We start from the raw sequence: 26,897 nt of genomic DNA, 5'->3' as shown, positions 1-26,897 counted from the left end.
TTTAGAAGGGATTTGAGGGGAAATGTCTTCACCCAAAGGGTTGTGGGGGTCTGGAACTCACTGCCTGAAAGAGTGGTAGAGGCAGGAACCCTAACCACATTTAAAAAGTACTTGGATGTGCACTTGGGATGCTCTAACCTGCAGGGCTACGGACCAAGAGCTGGGAATTGGGATTAGGCTGGATAGCTTTGTTGGCCGGCGCGGACACGATGGGCCGAAATGGCCTCCTTCCGTGCTGTAACTTTCTATGATTCTATGCCTTCCTCTCACACTTTAAAGCCATCCTCTTCATCTTGGAAAGTCCGTTGCTCCAAGATATGAAGAAGTTTGACTGTTAACCCTTAATGCCCCAAGCTATCCAACATGCGTCTCTCCAGGATGTCCAACAGATCGCTGAGGGAACTGATACATGGTCACATTCCAATTCACTCACAAACTGCACAGCTTTGAGTTTAATTAAACAATCATTTATTTTTGTTCATTTACAGTTACAAGGAATTATACAGGTTTACAACAGAAGAATTATATGAACACAAAGCACTATGAAAAGAACTGGCCAGACTGTAGCCCTGCATGTTGTGGCAATTGCATCTCACCGACAGCATTATTCTGCAACCGAACATTCTTGGAATTACTGCTGTGATACTGCGACGGGACTACGGGGATGACTGGCACTGACCAGTGCACGCTTCTCCACGAAACCACCCGATTCCGAGAACCAGTGTTCTCGCTGATGTCACGGGGGGTGGGCTGGGTACGGCGAGGCTGTTTGCACTTCAGGGCCATTAGCGTGCGTATGTGCACACGCATACACATGCAGTGACCAGTGTGGAGGGAAATGTGTTCTGGGAAGGTTATAAATGCAGCCACAATGATAGTGGTGGTGGGGGAAAATGAGAAAATATGTTGCAAGTCAGTAAAATTATATTCCCATACAGTCACGTCAGCACCAGTGCAAGATCCTGAGAGGGAGGTGGTTAGAATCTAATCCAGAGCACATAATCAGGGTTCCAATGCTGGGCTAATCAATCTCTGTCTGTCAACGTAAACAGGACCACCTCCAACATTTCACTTTACTGTAATTGCAAGGAATCAAATCACTCCAGCTTCAACCAGCTGAGGAAGAATGTCAGATGGTACCAATGCTTTGCAATCACTGACCAGGGGTGAGGGCGAAGCAAGCGATTATGAGACACTGGCACATCATTTCAGGGCCACTCTGAGTGCAGACATAGGGGCCTCAGTACTTGCAATGGAGTACACCTCAGAAAGCCACCCGGAAAGAGGGACATAACCACACCTGGCTCAAATTCCTGATGGAAACAAATTGTCTGTTTAGTACAAAGTGGTGAAGTGAAATCCTGTGAATGCCACAGGGTTGGAGGAGTTCAGATAGTGCTGTGTGGAGCAGACAGAGTTTAAAGACCACAAGAGCAGGTCTGCTGAAGCAACTCTGATAGGCTGGCATCCATTGAGCCCAGCTGGTGGACGGGAGGGGGTGCGGGTGGTCTCGATGCTCCCACCAGTCCCAGTTCCACATGGTGGGATGTCAGTGCCCCTTTTCATTGACGTATACGGTAGGGAAAAGATAGATAAAGTAAGGAGGAGGAGTTATTTACATAGTGCTTAAACCTCCAAAACAAGAGCTGAATACGGTGAAGCCATGGTCACAATGAAATCTCTCTCTTTATTAAAGCTGTTACAGGCGAAACCTGTTCTCGTTTGTATCAGAGAACCAACTTTGTACATATGTGGAGTGAGGCCCTGCACAAGCCAGGCTGATGGGAGCCTCTCACTGCAATCCTCTGATCACACTGTTCTCTCGGTAGTGGTACAGGCTGGTAGAATCCAGTTTTCCGCAGTGTTTAATCGCTTCAGCAAAAAGTTTCGCCACCTGAAAGGGTACAGGAAGGAATCAGTAACATCTTCAAATAAAACGCAGGTGCTTAGACAGCTTGTACACTTGGCTGCATCCTGGGTACATTGAAAATAGACATTGAAATGGGTGAGAGAGAGAGAGAGGAAGCAGCAGGTGCCATTTAGAGGATTGATGTTAGGCTACGTGGAGTGACCTCGGGATTGGTGCTGGGGTCTCTACTGTTTCTGACCTCCAACCAGAAATGGATCCAGAAACTTAATGTAAGCTGGTCAGATTGGCAATGACACCAGTCTGGAGGGCCTGCAGAGTCTGATGAAGCAGCCAAGGGGTTACTGAAGGACCGACAATATTTACCAGTGGGCAGAACAATGACAGATAAAACTCAATAAAAATCAATGTAATGTAATCCTACACATTGGAACCAAAATTTGGAAACATACTTAAACTAGAACTAGGGGGCATAATCTAAGAATAAGGGGCTGCGCTTTCAAAACTGAGATGAGGAGAAACTTCTTCACTCAGAGGGTAGTAAATCTATGGAATTTGCTACCCCAGAGAGCTGTGGAAGCTGCAACATTAAATAAATTTAAAATGGAGATAGACAGTTTCCTAGCAGATAAGGGAATTAGGGGTTACGGGGGGAGGGCAGGGAAGTGGACGTGAGTCTAGATTCGGATCAGCCATGATCCTATTGAATGGCGGAGCAGGCCCGAGGGGCCGTATGGCCTACTCCTGCTCCTACTTCTTATGTTCTTATGAAACTAATTAGGGGAGCGGCTGAAAGTGATTTGGGATTGAAAACTCGGAACAGAGCAGCAATTAATAAAGAAAAATGATTACTTCCTGAATGGCATCAATCCAGCTCGAGGAAAGACTGAAAGGGTTCGGGAAGGGATATGAAGCTGCATTTTCCAGGTGATGAAACTCGCTCGTTGCCAACACTTGGAAGATTATTCAATAGAAACTTTCAAGAGGGAATTAGGTAAATACTTGAAAAGCAGAAATTTGCAGGGCTATGGGGAAAGGGCAGGGGAATGGGGCTAATTGGAGAGCTCTTTCAAAGAGCCGGCACAGGCACGATGGGCCGAATGGCCTCTTTCTGTGCTATATGATGTCATCACTCATCTCCTCACTCACCAACCCAGAGTCACTCAGGGAATATAAATAGTTCAGATGAGGTGTGGACAGAGTGCTGCGTGACTAAGGAATTAAAAGCGCAGTATGACGGAGTCCCAGCAACTGCTGTCTTGTTTGTGGAGGATGTTTGCAGAGCTCCCTGTAAGATGAAGCAAGGCTCTTCCAAGGTTTTGGGGATGAACTGCAGCCTCCTTACACAAAATTTTAGGGAGCTAATCAAATAACATCTTCAGGGTACATCTTGCACCCTCCCTCACTTCTGGCAGAATTTAGCACAGAAATTAAATGTTGTGTACAACGGGCGGATCCTCTCAAACTCTGAAGCACCCCCCCATCCCCCCTTCGATCGGTCAGGTTTATGCCCTACCAAACCACTAGAATTCCATGGCCAGTGTGTTAAACTTACTGCACCCCTCAGTTCCCCTCCCACCATTTCTACTTTGAGTACCAGAAGGTGGTAGTATAGTCATTATTGTTACCTGGAAATTGGTAATGAGAGGCACTCCATGATCGATGGCCATTCTTCGGATCAGGTAGTTTTCCCTCGTAAAGCGAGTGTTGTTGTTGGGCAGGTTTATCACCAGGTCAATGACTCCATCGTGAATTAGTCTGAAAAGAGAATGGAGGAGAGTCAGCGGTCCTCTCAGTAAATACAAACAGCAGCGTGCCGAAATCTGCCCACCTGTCACAGTAAACTCATCTCTACCAAGCTGATCCTCAAGAGTCTATGTGAAGGAGGGTGGTGGTGTAGTGCCAGCCCATTGTCACAAAGTAGTGCAGGGTGAGAAGGAGCACTGCTAATAGCACAGATAAAGTCTTCGCACTGGTAAAGTTTATCCCTGTGCCCATGAGATTTACCCAATATTGATGGGGTTATTTAAACATTTATTATTTTTGGAATTATTTTGTTTTTTGCTGAAAGGTCAGAATTACGTCCATTTAAGGGACTAAACATCTGCCCGCTCTACAGGAATCAATTTCCCCCCACACATATAGTCAACATTTGGAATATAAAGCACGGGTCACCGAAAGCTACCATTTCAATAAATACTGACAGGCATAGGGGAAAAAAACAAAGTCCGTATTGTTCATCACACACTCAGCTTATTAATGGCAATTTCTGCCCCCGCCCCCGTATTACGAGTTGCTTTCCCAGCTTACCCAGATCCCTCTTCCCTTCTAATGATAAGCCCACTTGTCAAACAATCAGCAAGGAGATAAGTGATCTTTTACCACCCAATGCCTCTTTGTTCTACGTACATTACCTGAAGTGAACGTGTTCCTTAGACACTGGCTACAAATAGCCAACTGACAAAAATCGCACCTGCGCCTCCATGCATGTGTAAAAGACATCACTCTTATGCTGGAACATGGGGCTGTAAAGGTGGGATTACATAGGATATACGGCACAGAAACCAACCATTCAGCCCAGCTAGTCCATGCTGGTGTTTATGCTCCACTCGAGCCTCCTCCCGTCTTTCCTCATCTAACTGTCAGCATAACCCTCTATTCCTTTCTCTCTCATATACTTATCTAACCTCCCCTTAAATGCATCTATACTATTTGCCTCAACCACTCCCTGTGGTACTGAGTGCCACATTCTCACCACTCTCTGGGTAAAGAAGCTTCTCTTGAATTCCCTATTGGATTTTATTAGTGACTATCTTATATTGATGGCCTCTAGTTCTTGTCTCGCCACAAGTGGAAACATCTTCTCTATGTCTTCCCTATCAAACCCTTTCATAATCTTGAAGGCCTTGATCAGGTCACCCCTTAGCCTTCTCTTTGAGAGAAAAGACCCCCAGCCTGTTCAATCTTTCCTGATAGCTATAACCTCTCTATTCCGGTATTGTTCTAGTATAACCTCAGTGTTCTGGTATCATTGTAATGATGGGGGCGATTTTCTGATGTCGGAGGAGGCGGGAAAATCAGAATCGAAGAGATCGAGTTCAGAACCCGCCTCCAACCCACTTCCGCGGGATTTTGCTGGTGCCGGTTTTGGAGGTCGGGAAACGCTCCCGCCTCCAGCTGGCCATTGCGCTATTAAAGATCCTTAAATGCTCGTTAAGGGCCTCTCTAAGCCTATTTTGAGAGGCCCTCGTGATTTTTCCAGCTTTTCGATGTGATCCACGCACCTCCTAAACCACGCCAGGTTGACTCGTGGGTGGCCTCCTCACTGCTGCAGGTCTAACAAGACATCATTTATTGCAGCAAGGATTACTTGCAGGTGCCAGACCTTGGCTTTAAAAGGTCTCTGAGCACTTTTAGAAGGCCTTCCAAAGTCGGAGGTGTTGCAGCTTGACTCCATCAACTGTGGGACCTCCTTGGAAGACCCTCTCCCTGCTTGCAATGAGCACTTCCCCAAAGGAGGCATCTACAAGCAGCATGGGAACCATTCATTTTCTTTCTCCATGAACTTCAGATGAGGATGAGGAGGAGGAGGACCTGGAGGAGGAAGAGGTCAGAGCGCCGGTGTATTGACCAGTGGCAACGGCAACACGCGACCACATGGCTGCCCGGGATGCAAGGGATGAACTTATCATGGCCAGATTTGCATAGGTTGCACAAGTCCTTTGCTCCATCCTAGGACATCATTGACAATGGACATGAATCTTTGGCCTCCTTTCACTCAGGCCACCAACCTGACAATGCAAGTGTGGCGGTGCCCGCAATGTGGAGCTGCCGAAGGCGAAAGAACAGATGGCATAATGCCAACATTTTGGCTTCAAATCATTTTAATGCTTTCCAACAGGGATGGCATTTCATCAATGCACAGAAACAGTCTCCCAATCTGCACACAGATCTGGACCTTATATCCCTTGCCAGCTGTACCCACAGAGCCTGGGTTTCTTTGGCAGGCCTCTTCCTCCAAGGTGAGTGGAAGAGCACCTCCATGCTAGCTGTCACCCCCGCCAACAACATTTGCAGCGCCTCATCCGAGAGCCTCGGGTAGGTCCTTGCCTTGGAATTGGACATAGTGGTTTCTCAAAAGACGTTGGAGGTGGTGCAGGAGACGCAGAAATGCTGTGGAATGAGCCAAGGGAGCAAGAAGCCATAAAGTCAGACTGAAAAAGTGCTGTCAACAGAGGCGGGTTTCAGTCCCAAAACACTAATTGAGCAAGGGTATCCCACACCTCTGAAATCAAGTGGCCAATCATGGGAAAATCGCAAATTTTTGAAACCTATCAGTGGAGGCGGGTTTCAAACCCACCCAAACTGAAACCCGCCTCCATCTCGCCTCCAGTGGGAAAATCTTCCCTGATGTATTTTGTCTCAGTCTCAGGGGAAGGAGTTCTATAAGTGAGTTTGTCAGGCAGGCATTGATGGGAGTGCGAGAACGACTGGCAGGGGCACACTGGACAGCTTCATTCCAGCGTCCCGATAGATTGATGGGAAACCGAGCCAGCGGATTTCTGTGATCCCTTTGCCTTACCGTTCCAGTGTGTGACAAGGAGGACTGGGTTTTCTTGATCCCACCTTGAAAGGGTTCGGGCGGACTTGACCCAGCACCGACACCACCATAAGCCTGGCTTCCTGAGTCAGGGACTCATTACCTATTCATGACAAGCTCCCAGTGCGATTCCCACCAGCAAACAGGAGCCTCCCAGTCACCCCACAGAGAACCCAAGGCCAGACCAAGACCTTCAGCAGATGCTTGATCAGAGGGAGAGGAGGCCGAACAGGCCCTCTTCCTCCATTTGCCGCACGTGGACACATTCCAGCCGCTACGCCAAGCCTACTGCCATGGTTCAGCTGGCGGACCCAGGGAGCGACAGGAAGAGTCGCAGATACAAGAGAACCCAGGACTCCCCCGCTGCCGTTATTTGTAGATGGTGGGCAGGGAAAGACTGACCGGCAGCAGTCCGTATAAGGAAATTCAGTTTGGGGTTACGAGGCGGCAGTAGGCCACATCACCCATTTTGCCCCCTTATCCACTGCTACCCCACCAACTATGGAGGAAAATCCAGCATGAAATCTGTAGGTGGTGCAATTGCCCAGGATATTTTTATATGCCTGTGTGGGTTCACAGCTTATTTTTCGTTGAATCTTAATGGAATTTGTTCAAATCTGTGCCACTTGCTGTGTATACAATGTTGGCCACACAGCCCACCCAATTGGTCAATAACTTTCAAATCCCTCCCACACCCATCGAGGCTGCAAAGTCTGGCAATTACGCCTCGAATGTTTGTCACAGGATGGATCACACAGATCAAACCCACCCACATACAAATCCTAGCAGGTGTCTCTGAATCGTGATCGGATGCAGGAACCCTGGCTCACTTTCTGCCTGACCAATCTGAGGCAGGCTAAGGCCAATTACACTTCTTGAACGACTGCTCCAACTCAGCTCAGCTTAACTCAACACAGAGGACCAAACCTGGTCTTCATGGCCAACTAGACCCGACCAGAAGTGGCATTGAACAGATTATAGGCATTATCAAATCTCGCTGTCAGTGCATGGATAAATCTGGTTGAGCCCCGCACTCTGGCCTGGGCCCTCCCGCTTGATGCCGTCCCTCACTGTGGCCTGGGCCCTCTCGCTTGGTGCCGTCCCTCACTGTGGGCCTGGGCCCTCCCGCTTGGTGCCGTCCCTCACTGTGGCCTGGGCCCTCTCGCTTGGTGCCGTCCTGTCCCTCACTGTGGGCCTGCGCCCCCCTGCTTGGTGGTGTCCCTCACTGTGGGCCTGGGCCTGGGCCCTCCCGCTTGGTGCCGGCCCTCACTGTGGGCCTGGGCCCTCCCGCTTTATGCTCAAATATTCAATCTACATGGACATGGTCGTTATTTTAAATTCCTCATTCAAATCTCCTTGACGTCTACACTTCTCAAAGACCCAGCTCTCTAAGTCCATTGTGGTAACTAAGTGCTTTTATACTAGGTATCATTCTGGTGGTTGCCCTCTAGGAGCTCTATATTCTCTGCCATGTGAGGGGATCAAACTTGGCACAGTATTCTGAATAAAGCCTAAACCAAGGTCTTGTACAAGGATACTATAGCGCTCTGTTATAAATCTCATCATTCATCAAGAAACTACTCGTGAAATAACGCTGGACGGCCAGCTGGTGGCGCCGTCCAAGGAGCATAAATACTTGGGCGTCGGCCCCAGCTTGCCAGGGACATTTTGTAAGACAAGGAACTAATGACGTACAACTAGACCTCCATGTTCTGAAACAAGTTGATTAAAGCCTTGCTTTATGCTCAAACCAAGTGTGTAGTGAGTTTTATTACGTCAATTTAATCAACTTGATATCGACTCCACGCTTTGGGTGGTTCGGGAACAGCCAGCTACGACTTGAACCGTAGAAGGGAACTCAGACAAGTAATCGATCCATCATGGAGGAACTTCTCAGACCCACCCGTCTCGACCTGGACGCGAATTCACTTACAACTGCTAAGGTATGGAAACACTGGTATCGTACCTTTAGCAACTTCCTTGAGGAGTGTGGTGAGAATGTTCCTAACAAGTTACGAATGTTTGCTAATTATGTATCCCCTCATGTGTTTGATTATATCGAAGACTGTGTAGGCTATGACGCCGCTATCCAAATACTACAGCAGCTATATGTCAAGTCCCCAAATGAAATTTTTGCTCGGCATCTACTGGCCACAACTCGACAACAACCTGGGGAATCACTTGATGAATTCCTTCAAAAACTTTGCAGGCTCAGCAAGGATTGTAATCTTAAAGCTGTTACAGCTGAGCAGTACCAGGAGGAGTTAATTCGTGATTCCTTTATTAATGGGATTGCGTCTCCCTTCATACGTCAGCATCTGTTGGAGAATAAAACCTTCAAGTTACAGGCTGCCTATGACCAGGCATGTTCTCTGGACTTAGCAAAGAGGAATACAGACACCTATCTTTCACCACATGCACAGGCTGCTGCTATCACTTTTAGTGACTCTTTCGATAGGCCTCGGGCGGAAGTCCTCACGGATGATAACTCCAACCCGGCTGATGACAACCCTACCCTAGAAACCTACACTGGTGACGACCCCGCCCTAGCGGCATCTTGGCAATCTGGAAGGAAGTGTTTCTTCTGTGGAGGTGCGTTCCATTATAGGAAATTTTGACCTGCTCGTAACGCGACCTGCAATCATTGCAGCAAGAAAGGTCACTTTTCTAAGGTATGCCAGTCAAGAGCCGCTGTTAGTAAGAAAGGCCACTTTTCTAAGGCATACCGGTTGAGAGCTCCTGTTAGTTTTGCAGCTACTATCTATAAAACTGCTCCTCCCCCAAGGGCCACTACTAAGGTTACAGCTGTCAAGGGTAAAACTGCCCCTCCTCCCATCACAGCTGTTTTCCCCCAAAGTCTGTCCCATGCAGCCACGAAGTTTCGGTAAATGGACACATTTTGAGTGCACTAATCGACTCATGCAGCTCTGACAGCTTCATTAGTGAGCGGGCTGTCGGTAAGTTAAAACTGCGTATTTACCCCTCGGACAGGGAAATTGCAATGGCTCCGACGACACTGACCACCAATTCTTCCGGCTTTTGTCTTGTCGACCTTATTCTCAATGGCTGCACTTATTTCTCCACCCGGCTCGGGGTGCTCAAGAACCTATGCAGTGATGTGCTCCTGGGACAGGATTTCCAGAAACAACACAAAAGACTCACTTTCGAGTTTGGAGGGTCAAAGCCGGAGCTTACCATTTCCAAAGTACTGTTTTGTGCGCTTTCCGCGGCTTCGCTCGACAAGCCCTCCTTGTTTGCCAATCTTTCCCCCCGATGTAAGCCCATAGTCACTAAATCACGACGTTTCAGCCAAGATGATCGATCCTTTATCGAGACAGAAATCTCTCGCCTTCTAGCTGACGGTATCATTGAGCCATGTTCATCTTCCTGGCAGGCTCAAGTCATCGTTGTGTTGCTTCAGAGGATTTTTAACAAGAAACGTCTTTGCATCGATTACTCGCAAACTATTAACCAGTATACCGACCTGGATGCCTACCCACTACCACGCATCGATGACATGGTCAATAACCTTGCCAACTACAAGGTATTTTCAACTTTTGATTTAAAGAGCGCATATCATCAAGTGCCGTTAAAGGACTCTGACAAGAAGTATACGGCCTTTGAGGCCAATGGTCGGCTTTACCAGTTTTGTCGCCTTCCATTTGGGGTCACCAATGGGGTGGCCGTCTTTCAACGGGCAATGAATAGCCGAGTCAAACAGGAGAACTTAACGGACACTTTTCCATATCTGGATAATATCACCATTGCTGGTCATGACCAGAAGGAGCATGATGCCAACCTCCAGAAATTTTTTGACGTTCTCCGTCGTCGCAACTTAACCTTAAATGAGTCCAAATCTGTGAAATCAGTACCATCAGTCAACGTCCTTGGCTACTGGGTGGGCAACGGTGTCATCAAACCGGATCCGGAGTGACTTCGTCCGCTTCAGGAGCTCCCTCCCCCATGAATCTCGGCTCTCTTCGTCGGGCACTCGGCATGTTCGCCTATTATGCGAAATGGATACCCCACTTCTCCGACAAGATCCAGCCCCTGCTTCACGCAAAGTCATTCCCATTAGAGGCAATGGCTATTTCAGCTTTCAACCTCCTCAAGCGACAACTGGAAAAAGCCACGCTTCGTTCCATTGATGAAAATCTTCCTTTCGTGGTCGCGTGCGATGCATCGGAGGTGGCGATCTCGGCTACCTTGAATCAAGGTGGTCGACCCATTACATTTCTGTCCAGAACTTTGCAGGGTAGCGAGCTCCATTATCCTCCTGTCGAGAAGGAGGCTACGGACATCATCGAAGCGGTACATAAATGGAGTCATTTTCCCGCTCGTCGCCATTTCACACTTATAACCAATCAGCACTCCGTGGCCTTTATGCTGGGTAACCAGAAATGCATTCAGGTCAAGAATAACAAAATACAACTCTAGAGGATGGAATTGGCCACCTTTGGATACGCCATATATTATCGACCCGGCAAAGAGAATGTGGCCCCGGGTACCCTCACGCGGGCATTCTGCTCTTCTATGTCAACTTCGACTCTGGCGGATCTTTATACTGACTTATGCCATCCTGGCGTTACCCGTATGTTGCACTTTGTGCGATCTAAAAATCTCCCATTTTCTACGGAAGATGTGAAAAGAACATGCTCCTCCTGTAGAATTTGTGCGGAATTAAAACCGCAATTCTTCTGTCCATCGGATGGCTCATTCATACACGCTATGCAGCGACTCAGCATTGACTTTAAAGGGCCATTGCCCTCCTCAACGCGAAACACCTACTTACTCACTGTGGTGGACGAATATTCACGCTTTCCCTTTGCTTTCCCCTGTCCCAATATGCTTACTTCCAAAGTGATCAAATGCCTTGATCAAGTCTTTTCCCTTTGCGGTACGGCCAATTTCATCCACTCTGATCAGGGTCCCTCCTTCATGTCAAGCGAACTCAAAAGTTCTCTCTCCCAATGGGGAATTGCCACAAATAAAACGACACCGTACCATCCCATCGGTAACGGACAGGTTGAGAGATACAACGCCATCATTTGGAACGCTGTTCGTCTTGCGCTGAGGTCACGCAGCCTACCAGACCAGCAGTGGGAAACTATGCTCCCTGACGTGTTGCATTCCATCAGGTCTCTCCTTTCTACGTCTACCAATGTCACACCTCACGAGCGATTCTTCAACTTCCAGCGTCACTCCACCCATGGGATGTCTCTACCGTCATGGTTGGCAGCTCCCGGCCCCGTGCTGCTCCGAAGATTCGTCCGATCATCTAAAACCGATCCTCTTGTCGACGAGGTAGAACTCACGGATGTCAACCCCACGTACGCGCACGTGCGGTACCCTGATGGCCGGGAGTCCACTGTTTCACTCCGGAATCTGGCTCCCTGTCCGGCTGGCTCCACGGACCCAACCGATATAGACCCACGGGGATGATGCCGACACTCTGTGCTCCCCCGAAGATGACGCCCTACCTGGGGCATCGAGAGATCTGCCAGCTGCCCCACCGGATCCACTCGGGGAGCCGAGTGCTCCCCGTGGAATGGCCACCCGAGGCCAGGACGCCGGTCAATCCCCGGCTATCCAACAGGATGAAGCCAGTTCTGCGCCTGTGGGGACCCACACCTGGAGACACGATCTCCTCAGCCTCCCTCGGGTTGATCAGAGCAACACGGGCCCTGTCGATCCACCGGTACAGATCAAGCAGCCCAGGGACCAAGACACGATCCGGGGAGACGTGCCTTCTAGCCATAAACAAAAATCTAAAAGACTGCGGCTATTCGTGGTCCGCCTGATCCGCTAAGAGGAAGTTGTAGGACTTCCAAATCTTTTAGGCAGGAAGAATGTTATAAATCTCACCATTCATCAAGAAACTACTCCTGAAATAACGCTGGACGGCCAGCTGGTGGCGCCGTCCAAGGAGTATAAATACTCGGGCGTCGGCCCAAGGAACTAGTGAAGTACAACTAGACCTCCATGTTCTGAAACAAGTTGATTAAAGCCTTGCTTTATGCTCAAACCAAGTGCGTAGTGAGTTTTATTACGTCACTCTGTATTTTATATTGGATCATCCTAGCTCCACAATCTAATACTTTATTTGCTTTTGCTATAGCGTCTTGGCACTGCTTGCGGACCTTTATAGACTCATGCAGTACAATACCCAGGTCTTTTCCTGCTCAACCGACCTTAGTTAGGAGTGCTGCATGGTTTGCACATGCTTGGCATTAGCTGTACCCACATGCATGACATGTCTATCTACATTAAATGTCATCTGCCCGATGTGGGTGCATTCCCCCATCGCACCTACATCAGATTGTAGTTATTTTTTCTCATCCAAGGTTCTAACATGTACGCAAATCTTTGTGTCATCTACGAATTTCCTGACAGTCCCCCCGACATCTTCATTCAGATCATTGATACAGACAGTGTCACAGGACTGATTCCTGCAAGATTCCACTCATACCCATTACCTGTAATAAAAACTCTCTACCAGAACAATGCAGCCATATCCTTCTCCATCCCCGGACCTTCCCTTCAGTCCCACAGGGCTCGATCTTATTAAGCAGCTTGTCAAAGCCTTTTTAAAAGTCCGTGGGGTAGAGTTTACACTTGGTTCTTCAGCACAATCTGGATAAAATTGGCCGAACCAGCGCAAAAGATACGGGAATTTTAAACGCAAGTTACGCCCGGCATTAGTCAAGTTTCCGCGATCTTTAACACTGGTTTAAAATAATTTCACCTGAAGCCGGCCCCACGCCCAGATTGACTTAACGGCAAGTTTTCGCTAATTGCGTCCGTTTGCGGGCCTTCGAGGAGGCTCTTCAAATTGCACTCATTTTCTTCGGCGCACAGCCACCAGTCGGCATGTTCTAAAAGCTTCTTACATTAAAAATATTCAATTTACTAACAAACTGACTTCTATGCACCAATTAAATTATTAAATGGTTCAGTATAGTTTTTCAAGTCATTTTCTGTGATTTAAAATCGGGTTACTCACAGGTGATGGACAAGACACTCGTATTAAAAATGCTTATGTTTTGTGATAAACTAATTTTCAGCTGTATTAATAAAAGTGCACCAGGTTACCACTCTTAAATATAGCCAGGATTTAAAAAAAAAAAAAAAAAACGATTACGTTCTAATACGTTGCCCGACTGCGTTGGTTCATAAGATTTGACATTTGTGATTATGCAAATGAGCTTGAGCAGAAACTTGAACTAAAACTTCACTTCAGGAAACCAGCGTAACGAGCCCCCAGATTGCACCCAAACTCGACAACTCAAGCAATGCTCAGTCTCGAATAACCCCATCTCTGCCAAGGTAGCCATGCCGAGTACCTCCAATGAGCGCTGCTAGTACTCACTTGGTAAAGGATGGAGCGGAGGTGTTGTGGTCTTCTGCAGTGGCCCATGACACAGGCGCCGTTGGCACATCATTGGCATTCAACCAGGTAGATGTGCCTTCTGTAGCATAAAGCTTCAACAAAAAACAGTGGGTTTCATGTCAAACATGGGCCATACTGTCCTTCGTGACACATAAACCATTGATTATAATGCTGTAATGGGCTCCAAATGAAAAGGTTATTTTCTTTTCCGGGTACCCGGTTTTCCTGATTGACATCCCAGGAGGGGTGACAGAGTAGCCATGTGTTTCCCTATTGCCTGCCGGCACATTGCAGGGCTCACACATGAAGAGTGACCATGTGGGTGAGGTACTGGAGGGCGCATGGGAGCCGGAAAATGGGACCCCAACACAAGCCAGTCGCCAGGAGAGGAGGGAGAAAATATGGTCAAATAAGTAACTAAAATGTTTATTTCCCTCCTGCAAGTCCCGAGGTACAGAATAGAGAAGCGGTGATGCCCCCACATTCCCCAGGTACAGGGTAGAGAAGCGGTGATGCCCCACATTCCCCAGGTACAGAGTAGAGAAGCGGTGATGCCCCACATTCCCCAGGTACAGGGTAGAGAAGCGGTGATGCCCCGACATTCCCCAGGTACAGGGTGGAGAAGCGGTGATGCCCCGACATTCCCCAGGTACAGGGTAGAGAAGCGGTGATGCCCCATATTCCCCAGGTACAGGGTGGAGAAGCGGTGATGCCCCGACATTCCCCAGGTACAGGGTAGAGAAGCGGTGATGCCCCATATTCCCCAGGTACAGGGTGGAGAAGCGGTGATGCCCCGATATTCCCCAGGTACAGGGTAGAGAAGCGGTGATGCCCCATATTCCCCAGGTACAGAGTAGAGAAGCGGTGATGCCCCGACATTCCCCAGGTACAGGGTGGAGAAGCGGTGATGCCCCGATATTCCCCAGGTACAGGGTGGAGAAGCGGTGATGCCCCGACATTCCCCAGGTACAGAGTAGAGAAGCGGTGATGCCCCCACATTCCCCAGGTACAGGGTAGAGAAGCGGTGATGCCCCCACATTCCCCAGGTACAGAGTAGAGAAGCGGTGATGCCCCCACATTCCCCAGGTACAGAGTAGAGAAGCGGTTATGCCCCGACATTCCCCAGGTACAGGGTAGAGAAGCGGTAATGCCCCACATTCCCCAGGTACAGGGTAGAGAAGCGGTGATGCCCCCACATTCCCCAGGTACAGGGTGGAGAAGCGGTGATGCCCCACATTCCCCAGGTACAGAGTAGAGAAGCAGTGATGCCCCGACATTCCCCAGGTACAGGGTAGAGAAGCGGTGATGCCCCGACATTCCCCAGGTACAGGGTAGAGAAGCGGTGATGCCCCGGCATTCCCCAGGTACAGGGTAGAGAAGCGGTGATGCCCCGACATTCCCCAGGTACAGGGTAGAGAAGCGGTGATGCCCCCACATTCCCCAGGTACAGGGTGGAGAAGCGGTGATGCCCCCACAATCCCCAGGTACAGGGTAGAGAAGCGGTGATGCCCCATATTCCCGAGGTACAGAGTAGAGAAGCGGTGATGCCCCCACATTCCCCAGGTACAGGGTGGAGAAGCGGTGATGCCCCCACATTCCCCAGGTACAGGGTAGAGAAGCGGTGATGCCCCATATTCCCGAGGTACAGAGTAGAGAAGCGGTGATGCCCCCACATTCCCCAGGTACAGAGTAGAGAAGCGGTGATGCCCCCACATTCCCCAGGTACAGGGTAGAGAAGCGGTGATGCCCCGACATTTCCGAGGTACAGAATAGAGAAGCGGTGATGCCCCCACATTCCCCAGGTACAGGGTAGAGAAGCGGTGATGCCCCGACATTCCCCAGGTACAGGGTAGAGAAGCGGTGATGCCCCGACATTCCCCAGGTACAGGGTAGAGAAGCGGTGATGCCCCCACATTCCCCAGGTACAGGGTAGAGAAGCGGTGATGCCCCGACATTCCCCAGGTACAGGGTAGAGAAGCGGTGATGCCCCGACATTCCCCAGGTACAGGGTAGAGAAGCGGTGATGCCCCCACATTCCCCAGGTACAGGGTAGAGAAGCGGTGATGCCCCCACATTCCCTAGGTACAGGGTAGAGAAGCGGTGATGCCCCCACATTCCCTAGGTACAGGGTAGAGAAGCGGTGATGCCCCGACATTCCCCAGGTACAGGGTAGAGAAGCGGTGATGCCCCCACATTCCCTAGGTACAGGGTAGAGAAGCGGTGATGCCCCGACATTCCCCAGGTACAGGGTGGAGAAGCGGTGATGCCCCGATATTCCCGAGGTACAGAATAGAGAAGCGGTGATGCCCCCACATTCCCTAGGTACAGGGTAGAGAAGCGGTGATGCCCCGACATTCCCCAGGTACAGGGTAGAGAAGCGGTGATGCCCCCACATTCCCTAGGTACAGGGTAGAGAAGCGGTGATGCCCCGACATTCCCCAGGTACAGAGTAGAGAAGCGGTGATGCCCCCACATTCCCCAGGTACAGGGTAGAGAAGCGGTGATGCCCCGACATTCCCCAGGTACAGAGTAGAGAAGCGGTGATGCCCCCACATTCCCCAGGTACAGGGTAGAGAAGCGGTGATGCCCCCACATTCCCCAGGTACAGAGTAGAGAAGCGGTGATGCCCCACATTCCCCAGGTACAGAGTAGAGAAGCGGTGATGCCCCCACATTCCCCAGGTACAGGGTAGAGAAGCGGTGATGCCCCACATTCCCCAGGTACAGAGTAGAGAAGCGGTGATGCCCCCACATTCCCCAGGTACAGGGTAGAGAAGCGGTGATGCCCCGACATTCCCCAGGTACAGAGTAGAGAAGCGGTGATGCCCCCACATTCCCCAGGTACAGGGTAGAGAAGCGGTGATGCCCCACATTCCCCAGGTACAGAGTAGAGAAGCGGTGATGCCCCACATTCCCCAGGTACAGGGTAGAGAAGCGGTGATGCCCCCACATTCCCCAGGTACAGGGTAGAGAAGCGGTGATGCCCCCACATTCCCCAGGTACAGGGTAGAGAAGCGGTGATGCCCCGACATTCCCCAGGTACAGGGTAGAGAAGCGGTGATGCCCCCACATTCCCCAGGTACAGAGTAGAGAAGCGGTGATGCCCCACATTCCCCAGGTACAGGGTAGAGAAGCGGTGATGCCCCACATTCCCCAGGTACAGGGTAGAGAAGCGGTGATGCCCCCACATTCCCCAGGTACAGGGTAGAGAAGCGGTGATGCCCCGACATTCCCCAGGTACAGGGTAGAGAAGCGGTGATGCCCCACATTCCCGAGGTACAGGGTGGAGAAGCGGTGATGCCCCGATATTCCCGAGGTACAGAGTAGAGAAGCGGTGATGCCCCCACATTCCCCAGGTACAGAGTAGAGAAGCGGTGATGCCCCCACATTCCCCAGGTACAGGGTGGAGAAGCGGTGATGCCCCGACATTCCCCAGGTACAGGGTGGAGAAGCGGTGATGCCCCGATATTCCCCAGGTACAGAGTAGAGAAGCGGTGATGCCCCCACATTCCCCAGGTACAGAGTGGAGAAGCGGTGATGCCCCCACATTCCCCAGGTACAGGGTGGAGAAGCGGTGATGCCCCCACATTCCCCAGGTACAGAGTAGAGAAGCGGTGATGCCCCGACATTCCCCAGGTACAGAGTAGAGAAGCGGTGATGCCCCCACATTCCCCAGGTACAGGGTGGAGAAGCGGTGATGCCCCCACATTCCCCAGGTACAGAGTAGAGAAGCGGTGATGCCCCCACATTCCCCAGGTACAGGGTAGAGAAGCGGTGATGCCCCGACATTCCCCAGGTACAGGGTAGAGAAGCGGTGATGCCCCGACATTCCCCAGGTACAGAGTAGAGAAGCGGTGATGCCCCCACATTCCCCAGGTACAGGGTAGAGAAGCGGTGATGCCCCGACATTCCCCAGGTACAGAGTAGAGAAGCGGTGATGCCCCCACATTCCCCAGGTACAGGGTAGAGAAGCGGTGATGCCCCCACATTCCCCAGGTACAGAGTAGAGAAGCGGTGATGCCCCACATTCCCCAGGTACAGAGTAGAGAAGCGGTGATGCCCCACATTCCCCAGGTACAGGGTAGAGAAGCGGTGATGCCCCCACATTCCCCAGGTACAGGGTAGAGAAGCGGTGATGCCCCGACATTCCCCAGGTACAGAGTAGAGTAGCGGTGATGCCCCGACATTCCCCAGGTACAGGGTAGAGAAGCGGTGATGCCCCCACATTCCCCAGGTACAGAGTAGAGTAGCGGTGATGCCCCGATATTCCCGAGGTAGAGAGTAGAGAAGCGGTGATGCCCCCACATTCCCCAGGTACAGAGTAGAGTAGCGGTGATGCCCCGACATTCCCCAGGTACAGGGTAGAGAAGCGGTGATGCCCCCACATTCCCCAGGTACAGAGTAGAGTAGCGGTGATGCCCCGATATTCCCGAGGTACAGAGTAGAGAAGCGGTGATGCCCCCACATTCCCCAGGTACAGAGTAGAGTAGCGGTGATGCCCCGATATTCCCCAGGTACAGAGTAGAGAAGCGGTGATGCCCCACATTCCCCAGGTACAGGGTAGAGAAGCGGTGATGCCCCCACATTCCCCAGGTACAGAGTAGAGAAGCGGTGATGCCCCCACATTCCCCAGGTACAGGGTGGAGAAGCGGTGATGCCCCCACATTCCCCAGGTACAGAGTAGAGAAGCGGTGATGCCCCCACATTCCCCAGGTACAGGGTGGAGAAGCGGTGATGCCCCGACATTCCCCAGGTACAGGGTAGAGAAGCGGTGATGCCCCGATATTCCCCAGGTACAGAGTAGAGAAGCGGTGATGCCCCCACATTCCCCAGGTACAGAGTAGAGAAGCGGTGATGCCCCCACATTCCCCAGGTACAGGGTGGAGAAGCGGTGATGCCCCCACATTCCCCAGGTACAGAGTAGAGAAGCGGTGATGCCCCCACATTCCCCAGGTACAGGGTAGAGAAGCGGTGATGCCCCCACATTCCCCAGGTACAGGGTGGAGAAGCGGTGATGCCCCGACATTCCCCAGGTACAGGGTAGAGAAGCGGTGATGCCCCGACATTCCCCAGGTACAGGGTAGAGAAGCGGTGATGCCCCGATATTCCCCAGGTACAGAGTGGAGAAGCGGTGATGCCCCCACATTCCCCAGGTACAGAGTAGAGAAGTGGTTATGCCCCGACATTCCCCAGGTACAGGGTAGAGAAGCGGTGCTGCCCCGACATTCCCGAGGTACAGAATAGAGAAGCGGTGATGCCCCCACATTCCCTAGGTACAGGGTAGAGAAGCGGTGATGCCGCGACATTCCCCAGGTACAGGGTAGAGAAGCGGTGATGCCCCCACATTCCCCAGGTACAGGGTAGAGAAGCGGTGATGCCCTGACATTCCCCAGGTACAGGGTAGAGAAGCGGTGATGCCCCCACATTCCCCAGGTACAGGGTAGAGAAGCGGTGATGCCCCCACATTCCCTAGGTACAGGGTAGAGAAGCGGTGATGCCCCGACATTCCCCAGGTACAGGGTAGAGAAGCGGTGATGCCCCGATATTCCCGAGATACAGAATAGAGAAGCGGTGATGCCCCCACATTCCCCAGGTACAGGGTAGAGAAGCGGTGATGCCCCGACATTCCCCAGGTACAGGGTAGAGAAGCGGTGATGCCCCCACATTCCCCAGGTACAGGGTAGAGAAGCGGTGATGCCCCGACATTCCCCAGGTACAGGGTAGAGAAGCGGTGATGCCCCCACATTCCCCAGGTACAGGGTAGAGAAGCGGTGATGCCCCCACATTCCCCAGGTACAGAGTAGAGAAGCGGTGATGCCCCCACATTCCCCAGGTACAGGGTAGAGAAGCGGTGATGCCCCCACATTCCCCAGGTACAGGGTAGAGAAGCGGTGATGCCCCGACATTCCCCAGGTACAGGGTAGAGAAGCGGTGATGCCCCACATTCCCCAGGTACAGGGTAGAGAAGCGGTGATGCCCCACATTCCCCAGGTACATGGTAGAGAAACGGTGATGCCCCACATTCCCCAGGTACAGAGTAGAGAAGCGGTGATGCCACACATTCCCCAGGTACAGGGTAGAGAAGCGGTGATGCCCCCACATTCCCCAGGTACAGGGTAGAGAAGCGGTGATGCCCCCACATTCCCCAGGTACAGGGTAGAGAAGCGGTGATGCCCCCACATTCCCCAGGTACAGGGTAGAGAAGCGGTGATGCCCCCACATTCCCCAGGTACAGGGTGGAGAAGCGGTGATGCCCCCACATTCCCCAAGTACAGGGTAGAGAAGCGGTGATGCCCCCACATTCCCCAGGTACAGGGTAGAGAAGCGGTGATGCCCCCACATTCCCCAGGTACAGAGTAGAGAAGCGGTGATGCCCCCACATTCCCCAGGTACAGGGTAGAGAAGCGGTGATGCCCCCACATTCCCCAGGTACAGGGTAGAGAAGCGGTGATGCCCCCACATTCCCCAGGTACAGAGTAGAGAAGCGGTGATGCCCCCACATTCCCCAGGTACAGAGTAGAGAAGCGGTGATGCCCCCACATTCCCCAGGTACAGGGTAGAGAAGCGGTGATGCCCCCACATTCCCCAGGTACAGGGTAGAGAAGCGGTGATGCCCCGGTATTTCCTGGGGCTTTCCTACGAGGTGCCTTGGCATGAGACTGCAGGCAGCGTTTCTGGCCTCCTGCCTTTAATCACCTCTCCTAACACTCGTCTTGCCCTACACCCAGACAGTCTGGAGCGGGCAGAAAGACACAGCCTAGACTGGGGGGGTGGGGAGCGGGGACTGGGTGAGGCAATGGGCGGCACTACTCATTCACATTCGGGAGCCGAGTTCAGCTTTCTGCTGTAACGGTCCTACGTGGTGTGGCCTAAGTCATGTTGCAGAGGCTCAGTGAGGCAGCACCGACCCATTGCTATACCTGATCTGGGAGTACCTGATGGGTGCTTGAATTCACAGCCATCCCAGCACAAGCATTCCTCAACTCGATGGTCAAACAAATTCACAAACATGTCATCTAAATGACACGTGAATTAACAACAGTTGGCAGAGGCAGTGTGGTATAACAAGATATATGGTACTTTAAACCATCTATTATAACTTGAGGCTTCGAGACCTACCTTGTAACCCTGCTCATGCAGCTGCTGTGCAGTGTCCAGGAACTTTGATCGGAATGAGCTCTGTGAAAGAAGTGAGCGTAAAGTGAGAATCTCAGTTCGGTCTGAATGAAGGTCTGTGCAGCTATTATAATCAACTCTGAACATCGGTCCTTGGTGTAAGGATCTCAGCAGAGCAGGTACTGTGGATTATCACTCTTCTGTCAGTGCCCATGTGGTGGATGGTCTGAGGCTCTCCCCAGCTCTGTGCGACCTGAAGCTGCTCTGTGACTGTCCAGAGTCTAAATGGATTCCAGTGCTGATCCCTGGGTTCGAACGTTAGCTTTAAGTGCAGTTTAAAGAAACCTTTTTTTTAATCCTGAGGTTACCACCCACGAGGTCCTGCTTTTTAAATTTAGCTCCTAGCTCTCGATATTCTCTTAGCAGGACCTCTGTTCCTTCCTAAGTCACTGGTCCCAACATGGACCACGACAACTGGATCTTTCCCCTGCTTTTCCAGGTTCCTTTCCAGCTGCTACAAGGTATCCCTTATCCTGTCGCCAGGTAGGCAACACACCCTTTGGGGCTCTTGATCTTAATTGCGAAGGATGACACTTTTTTTTATTCGTTCCTGGGACGTGGGTATCGCTGGCACGGCCAGCATTTATTGCCCATCCCGAGTTGCCCTCGAGAAGGTGGTGGTGAGCCACCTTCTTGAACCGCTGCAGTCCGTGTGGTGATGGTACTCCCACAGTGCTGTTAGGGAGGGAGTTCCAGGATTTTGACCCAGCGACTATGAAGGATCGGCGATATACTTCTAAGTCAGGACGGTGTGTGACTTGGAGGGGAACTTGGAGGTGGTGGTGTTCCCATGCACCTGCTGCCCTTGTCCTTCTAGGTGGAAGAGGTCGCGGGTTTGGGAGGTGCTGCCGAAGAAGCCTTGGCGAGTTGCTGCAGTGCATCTTGTAGATGGTACACACTGCAGCCACGGTATGCCAGTGGTGGAGGGAGTGAATGTTTAAGGTGGTGGATGGGGTGCCAATCAATTGGGCTGCTTTGTCCTGGATGGTGTCAAGCTTCTTAAGTGTTGGAGCTGCACTCATCCAGGCAAGTGGAGAGTATTCCATCACACTCCTGACTTGTAGCTGGTGGAAAGGCTTTGGGGAGTCAGGAGGGGAGACACTCGCCGCAGAATACCCAGCCTCTGACCTGCTCTTGTAGCCACAAGAGCAGTTAAGTTTCTGGTCAATGGTGACCCCCTGGGATGTTGGTGGTGTGGGATTCGGCAATGGTAATGCCATTGAATGTCAAGGGGCGGTGGTTAGGCTCTCGCTTGTTGGAGATAGTCATTGCCTGGCACTTCTGTGACGTGAATGTTACCTGCCACTTATCAGCCCAAGCCTAAATTTCATCCAGGTCTTGCTGCATGTGGGCATGGACTGCTTCATTATCTGAGGGGTTGTGATCCCCTATTAACTATCCCCTATAACTACAATCTTTCTATGCTGCTCCTCCACCCCTTGGAAAGCTCTCTGCTCAACAATGCTTGGTCAGCATTGTTGCTGTCCTTCCCGCAGTCTGTCTCCTCATCCTCACAGGTAGCTAGTACATTGTACCTGTTGTAGAGGACCAGTGTCTGCCGGACCTCCTTCCCTGCCTCCACCATATTTCCCATATCCTGCCGACTGTCCTTTAATGTGCTTTAATCAAGTAGTGTTTATAATTTATCAGTAATCTGTCTATCTCGGCTCCGATACTGTAGATTATAATTCACTCTTCTGCAGAATAGAATAGGTTGTAAAAGAGCAGCCCGAGACTACACCACTTCATTATTGTCGAGACTGAGGAACGAGGTGAAGGGCCAAAGGCCAGGGTGCAACTCACAGCTTGAAGATAACAGGAAATAATGTAGCAAGGGAGTCGAGGGTCAACATGCATTTTAACACACATAATAAGTATCATGACCAGGTTAGTTCTACAAACCCAAGCTCCCAGAAGATGGGGCACCAACGCTGAAGCCCAAGTTCCTTGGAAGCACAGGAATCAAGGGATATGGGGGGGATCGGGTGGGAAGGTGGAGTTGAGGTCGAAGATCAGCCATGATCTTATTGATTGGTGGTGCAGGCTTGAAGGGCCATTTGGCCGACTCCTGCTCCTGTTCTTATGAATGCAGAACTACACCTAAATGGCTCTTACATTGCAATAGTACCAACACTCAGTCAGCAATACTACCAAAAGTGAACCTACCAGAAGTTTATCCTGGGTGTTTCCCCTGGCTGAAGAGTCTAAAACCAGGGGGCTTGGTCTCAGGATAAGGGGCCGGCCAGCCATTTAGGACTGAGATGAGGAGAAATTTCTTCACTCAAGAGGGTGGTGAATCTTTGGAATTCCAGAGGGCTGTGGATGTTCAGTCGCTGAGTATATTCAATACAGAGAGCGATAGATTTTTGAATGTTAAGGGAACCAAGGGATATGGGGATAGGGCGGGAAAGTGGAGTTGAAGTAGAAGATCAGCCGTGATCTTACTGAATGGCAGAGGTTCGAAGGGCCTACTCCTGTTCCTATTTCTTATGTTCTTGTGTCCATATTAACTACTGATTCTCGGAGCTCGCTAGTATAAGTTCAGTGCTGCTGCTGAGCAGTGTGCTCATGTCAAAACGCACGGGAGCGGCCAGCATGTGTGTGCGCGTCAGTGTATCAACAATCGTGTATGCGCACCACAGTGGCTTTCATTCTTGGGAGATGGCCTACCCAGAGGCTGGCTCCACTTGAACGCAGAAAGCTGGGAACCAGGCGCACTAACAAGAGGCGAGGCCAAAATCAAACCCAAGGGTGCCATACGAGCGTCGTTACAAACACACGCAAAGGTCTGAGCCAGTGTGAGCTGGGCTTCCAGTGGGTGAGGCTGAAGCTAGTTTCCAAACTGTACCTGAATTCCAATTAGAATCCCTTTCTGAGGTAATCTGAAGCCAGTGGACAGGATCGCCTTCAGGAACGCAGAATAAATATTTGGCCCAAAGCAAGCAACCTGCAGAAACAGAAGCAGACCAATCCCATTCATTTGTTGCAAAATCAAATATTAAATACCTACACACTTGTATATATTTAAATAAAATTGCCAATGTTATTCTATTTGGCTCAGTGCTAGCACTCTCGCCTCAGAGTCAGAAGGTTGTGGGTTCAAGCTCCACTCCAGAGACTTGAGCACAAAATCTAGACAGGCACTTCAAACTCAGGATGACCCAAAGCACTTTACAGCCAATGAAGTACTTTTGAAGTACAGTAACAACAGAAAATGCTGGAAATACTCAGCAGGCCAGGCAGCATTCGTGGAGCGAGAAACAGAGTTAACGTTTCAGGTCTGGGACCCTTCATCAGAACTGGAAAAAGCTGGAGATGTAACAGATATTAAACAGGTGCACAATCAGGAAGGGGGGGTGGTTTAGGAGGGGAGGAAGGGATTGAAAGAACATACTGTGCTTATGTAAGAGGCAGGAAAGATAAAATGTTGCAAATGAGAATGGCAAAATCATACAGCATGAAAAATGGGGGCAGGGATTATTATCTGAAATTGTTGAACTCAATGTTGATTTACTTGTACTTCTCGCAATCTAGTATACTGTATTCGCTGCTCACGATGCGGTCTCCTCTACATTGGGGAGACCAAACGCAGATTGGGCGACCGGTTTTCGGAACATCTCCGTTCAGTCCGTAAGGGTGACCCTGAGCTTCCAGTCGCCTGTCACTTTAATTTTCCGCTTCACTCCCACTCTGATCTCTCCGTCCTCGGCCTATTACACTGTTCCAATGAAGCTCAACGTAAGCTCGAGGAACAGCACCTCATCTTTCGATTGGGCACTTTGCAGCCTTCCGGACTCAATATCTGTTACATATCCAGCTTTTTCCAGTTCTGATGAAGGGTCCCAGACCTGAAACGTTAACTCTGTTTCTCTCTCCACAGATGCTGCCTGGCCTGCTGAGTGTTTCCAGCGTTTTCTGTTGTTACACCAGGGATAACTTCCCTGCTCTTCTTCAAAATAGTGCCATGGGATCTTTTACGTTGACCTCAGAGAGCAGATAAGGCCTCGGTTTAATGTCTCATCTGAAAGACGGCTCCTCCAACAGTGCAGCTCTCCCTCAGCACTGCACTGGTGTGTCAGCCTAGATTTTTGTGCTCAAGTCCCTGGAGTGAGACTTGAACTCACAACCTTCTGACTCAGAGACAAGAGTGCTACCAACTGAGCCACAGCTGACACTCTAATGTTGATGTCATGAAAGGCGCTATATAAATACAATTAATTAATTTATTTTTCTTTCTACCCTCTCACCCTTTCCCTTTCTTCTGTCCCCAGGGCAACAGACAGTAAACATTTGGAACATGATGGTCATTGTTGGAATTACTCTCAGGCTAATCAGTAAAAGGAAGCTGTGTCAATGGAGATTAATGGAGTGTCGACATGCTGGTACCTCTCCAGTAGATGCCATCTCACAACGCAGAATTGGGTCAGCATCCCTCAGTCGCGGCCAGGAAAACATGGGAGCCTGCAAATGCCCAAAATAAACTTCTTAAAATGTATTATTTGCATGGATTTCTAAACCATTTAATGAGTGTGAACTTAACGCAGCATATGTACACCGAGGATGCCAAAGCCTTCTATATTATTAAACAATAGCACCCCTTGCAGTTGAAAACCAAAACTCACCATGTTCATTTTTCCAGTTACTCATATTTAGTGCAATGTCCTCAGGCTTGTCAAGTTTTGCAGTTTGGTGTAATATTGCAACCCATTTTGATTTTGTTGAGAATAAAGTTTGGGTGAAATCCCCAGAGATGTTGGTGTACAAATCCCCTCTCTTTCCTCCCTCAACACCTCTGCCTCTCCACCTCTTTCTCCACTTAAAATTTTTGATCACCTCTCCCAACTCTCACACCGTGGCTTATTGTCCGCACCATTGCTCCTTTTATTTATTGACCCCATACAGTGCTGCAGGAAGCTTTCCATGTCAAAGCCACTATGTAACTCCCTATAATGGGGGCTATAACACATTAAAATAGTTTGGTTAAAACATGTTAAAATGGCAGGCAATCTCATACGGACGTGCAGAATGTCCAATTGCTAACATTCGCACAGTGAGAGTACAGTGACGTATATTTGTTGTTGGGAAAAAAAACTCAAAATACAGTGGATGCAGTGACATATAAACAGGACACTTGGCATCACAACTTGACCTGCAACTGAGCAGAATTGATCCCAACTTTGTTGCCCATGTCTATTTAGTCAGGCCACTGGGTTTAGAAACAGAGAAACTTGTCCATTGTCCTCGGTGTGCACATCAACAACTTACATTTATGTAGTGCCCTTAACCTAGGAAAACGACCCAAAGCGCTTCACAGGAGCGTTATCGGACAAAAATGACACCAAGCCATATAAGGAGATATTAGGAATCATAGAATGGTTACAGCACGGAAGGAGGCCACTCGGCCCGTCGAGCCCGTGCCAGCTCTCTGCAAGAGTCCTTCAGCTAGTCCCACTCCCCCGCCCTTTCCCCGTAGCCCTGCAAATGTTTTTTTTTCAGGTACTTATCCAACTCCCTTTTGAAAGCCATGATTGAGTCTGCCTCCACCACCCTTTCAAGCAGTTTTTTGAACAAGGGTGGAACATTTGCAATTCTCCAGTCCTCTGGCACCACCCCTGATTCTAAGGAGGATTGGAAGATTATGGCCAGTACCTCCACGATTTCCTCCTTCACTTTCCTCAGCATCCTAGGATACATCCCATCCGATCCTGGTGACTTATCTACTTTAAGTACAGACAGCCTTTCTAGTACCTCCTCTTTTATCCCATCCAGTATCTCCTCTACCTCCTCCTTCACTATGTCTATGGCAGCATCCTCTTCCTTGGTGAAGACAGATGCAAAGTACTCATTTAGTACCTCAGCCATATC

General features: G+C 50.3%; 1 protein-coding gene across 1 annotated transcript in view; it reads right to left on the bottom strand.

The window, feature by feature from the left end:
• Window positions 1-451: 451 nt before the first annotated feature.
• Window positions 452-26,897, bottom strand: part of LOC147081737 (carbamoyl-phosphate synthase [ammonia], mitochondrial-like) — a 195,295-nt gene continuing 168,849 nt past the window's right edge. Inside the window, exons 33-38 of the mRNA XM_085980733.1 lie at window positions 25,419-25,493; window positions 23,881-23,979; window positions 20,976-21,035; window positions 13,837-13,949; window positions 3,496-3,625; window positions 452-1,894 (exon numbers count right to left, since the gene is read on the bottom strand). Of these exons, the coding sequence (XP_085836859.1) occupies window positions 1,793-1,894; window positions 3,496-3,625; window positions 13,837-13,949; window positions 20,976-21,035; window positions 23,881-23,979; window positions 25,419-25,493 (579 nt within the window). The 3' untranslated portion in view covers window positions 452-1,792. The remainder of the gene's footprint in view (window positions 1,895-3,495; window positions 3,626-13,836; window positions 13,950-20,975; window positions 21,036-23,880; window positions 23,980-25,418; window positions 25,494-26,897) is intronic.

This window comes from Somniosus microcephalus, unplaced genomic scaffold, assembly GCF_052327205.1.
Source record: "Somniosus microcephalus isolate GS21.2 unplaced genomic scaffold, FLI_Smic_1.0 scaffold481, whole genome shotgun sequence".
Lineage (NCBI taxonomy): Eukaryota > Metazoa > Chordata > Chondrichthyes > Squaliformes > Somniosidae > Somniosus > Somniosus microcephalus.
Note: the sequence above shows the minus strand (reverse complement) of the source record. Positions and strands in the feature narration are given on the sequence as shown.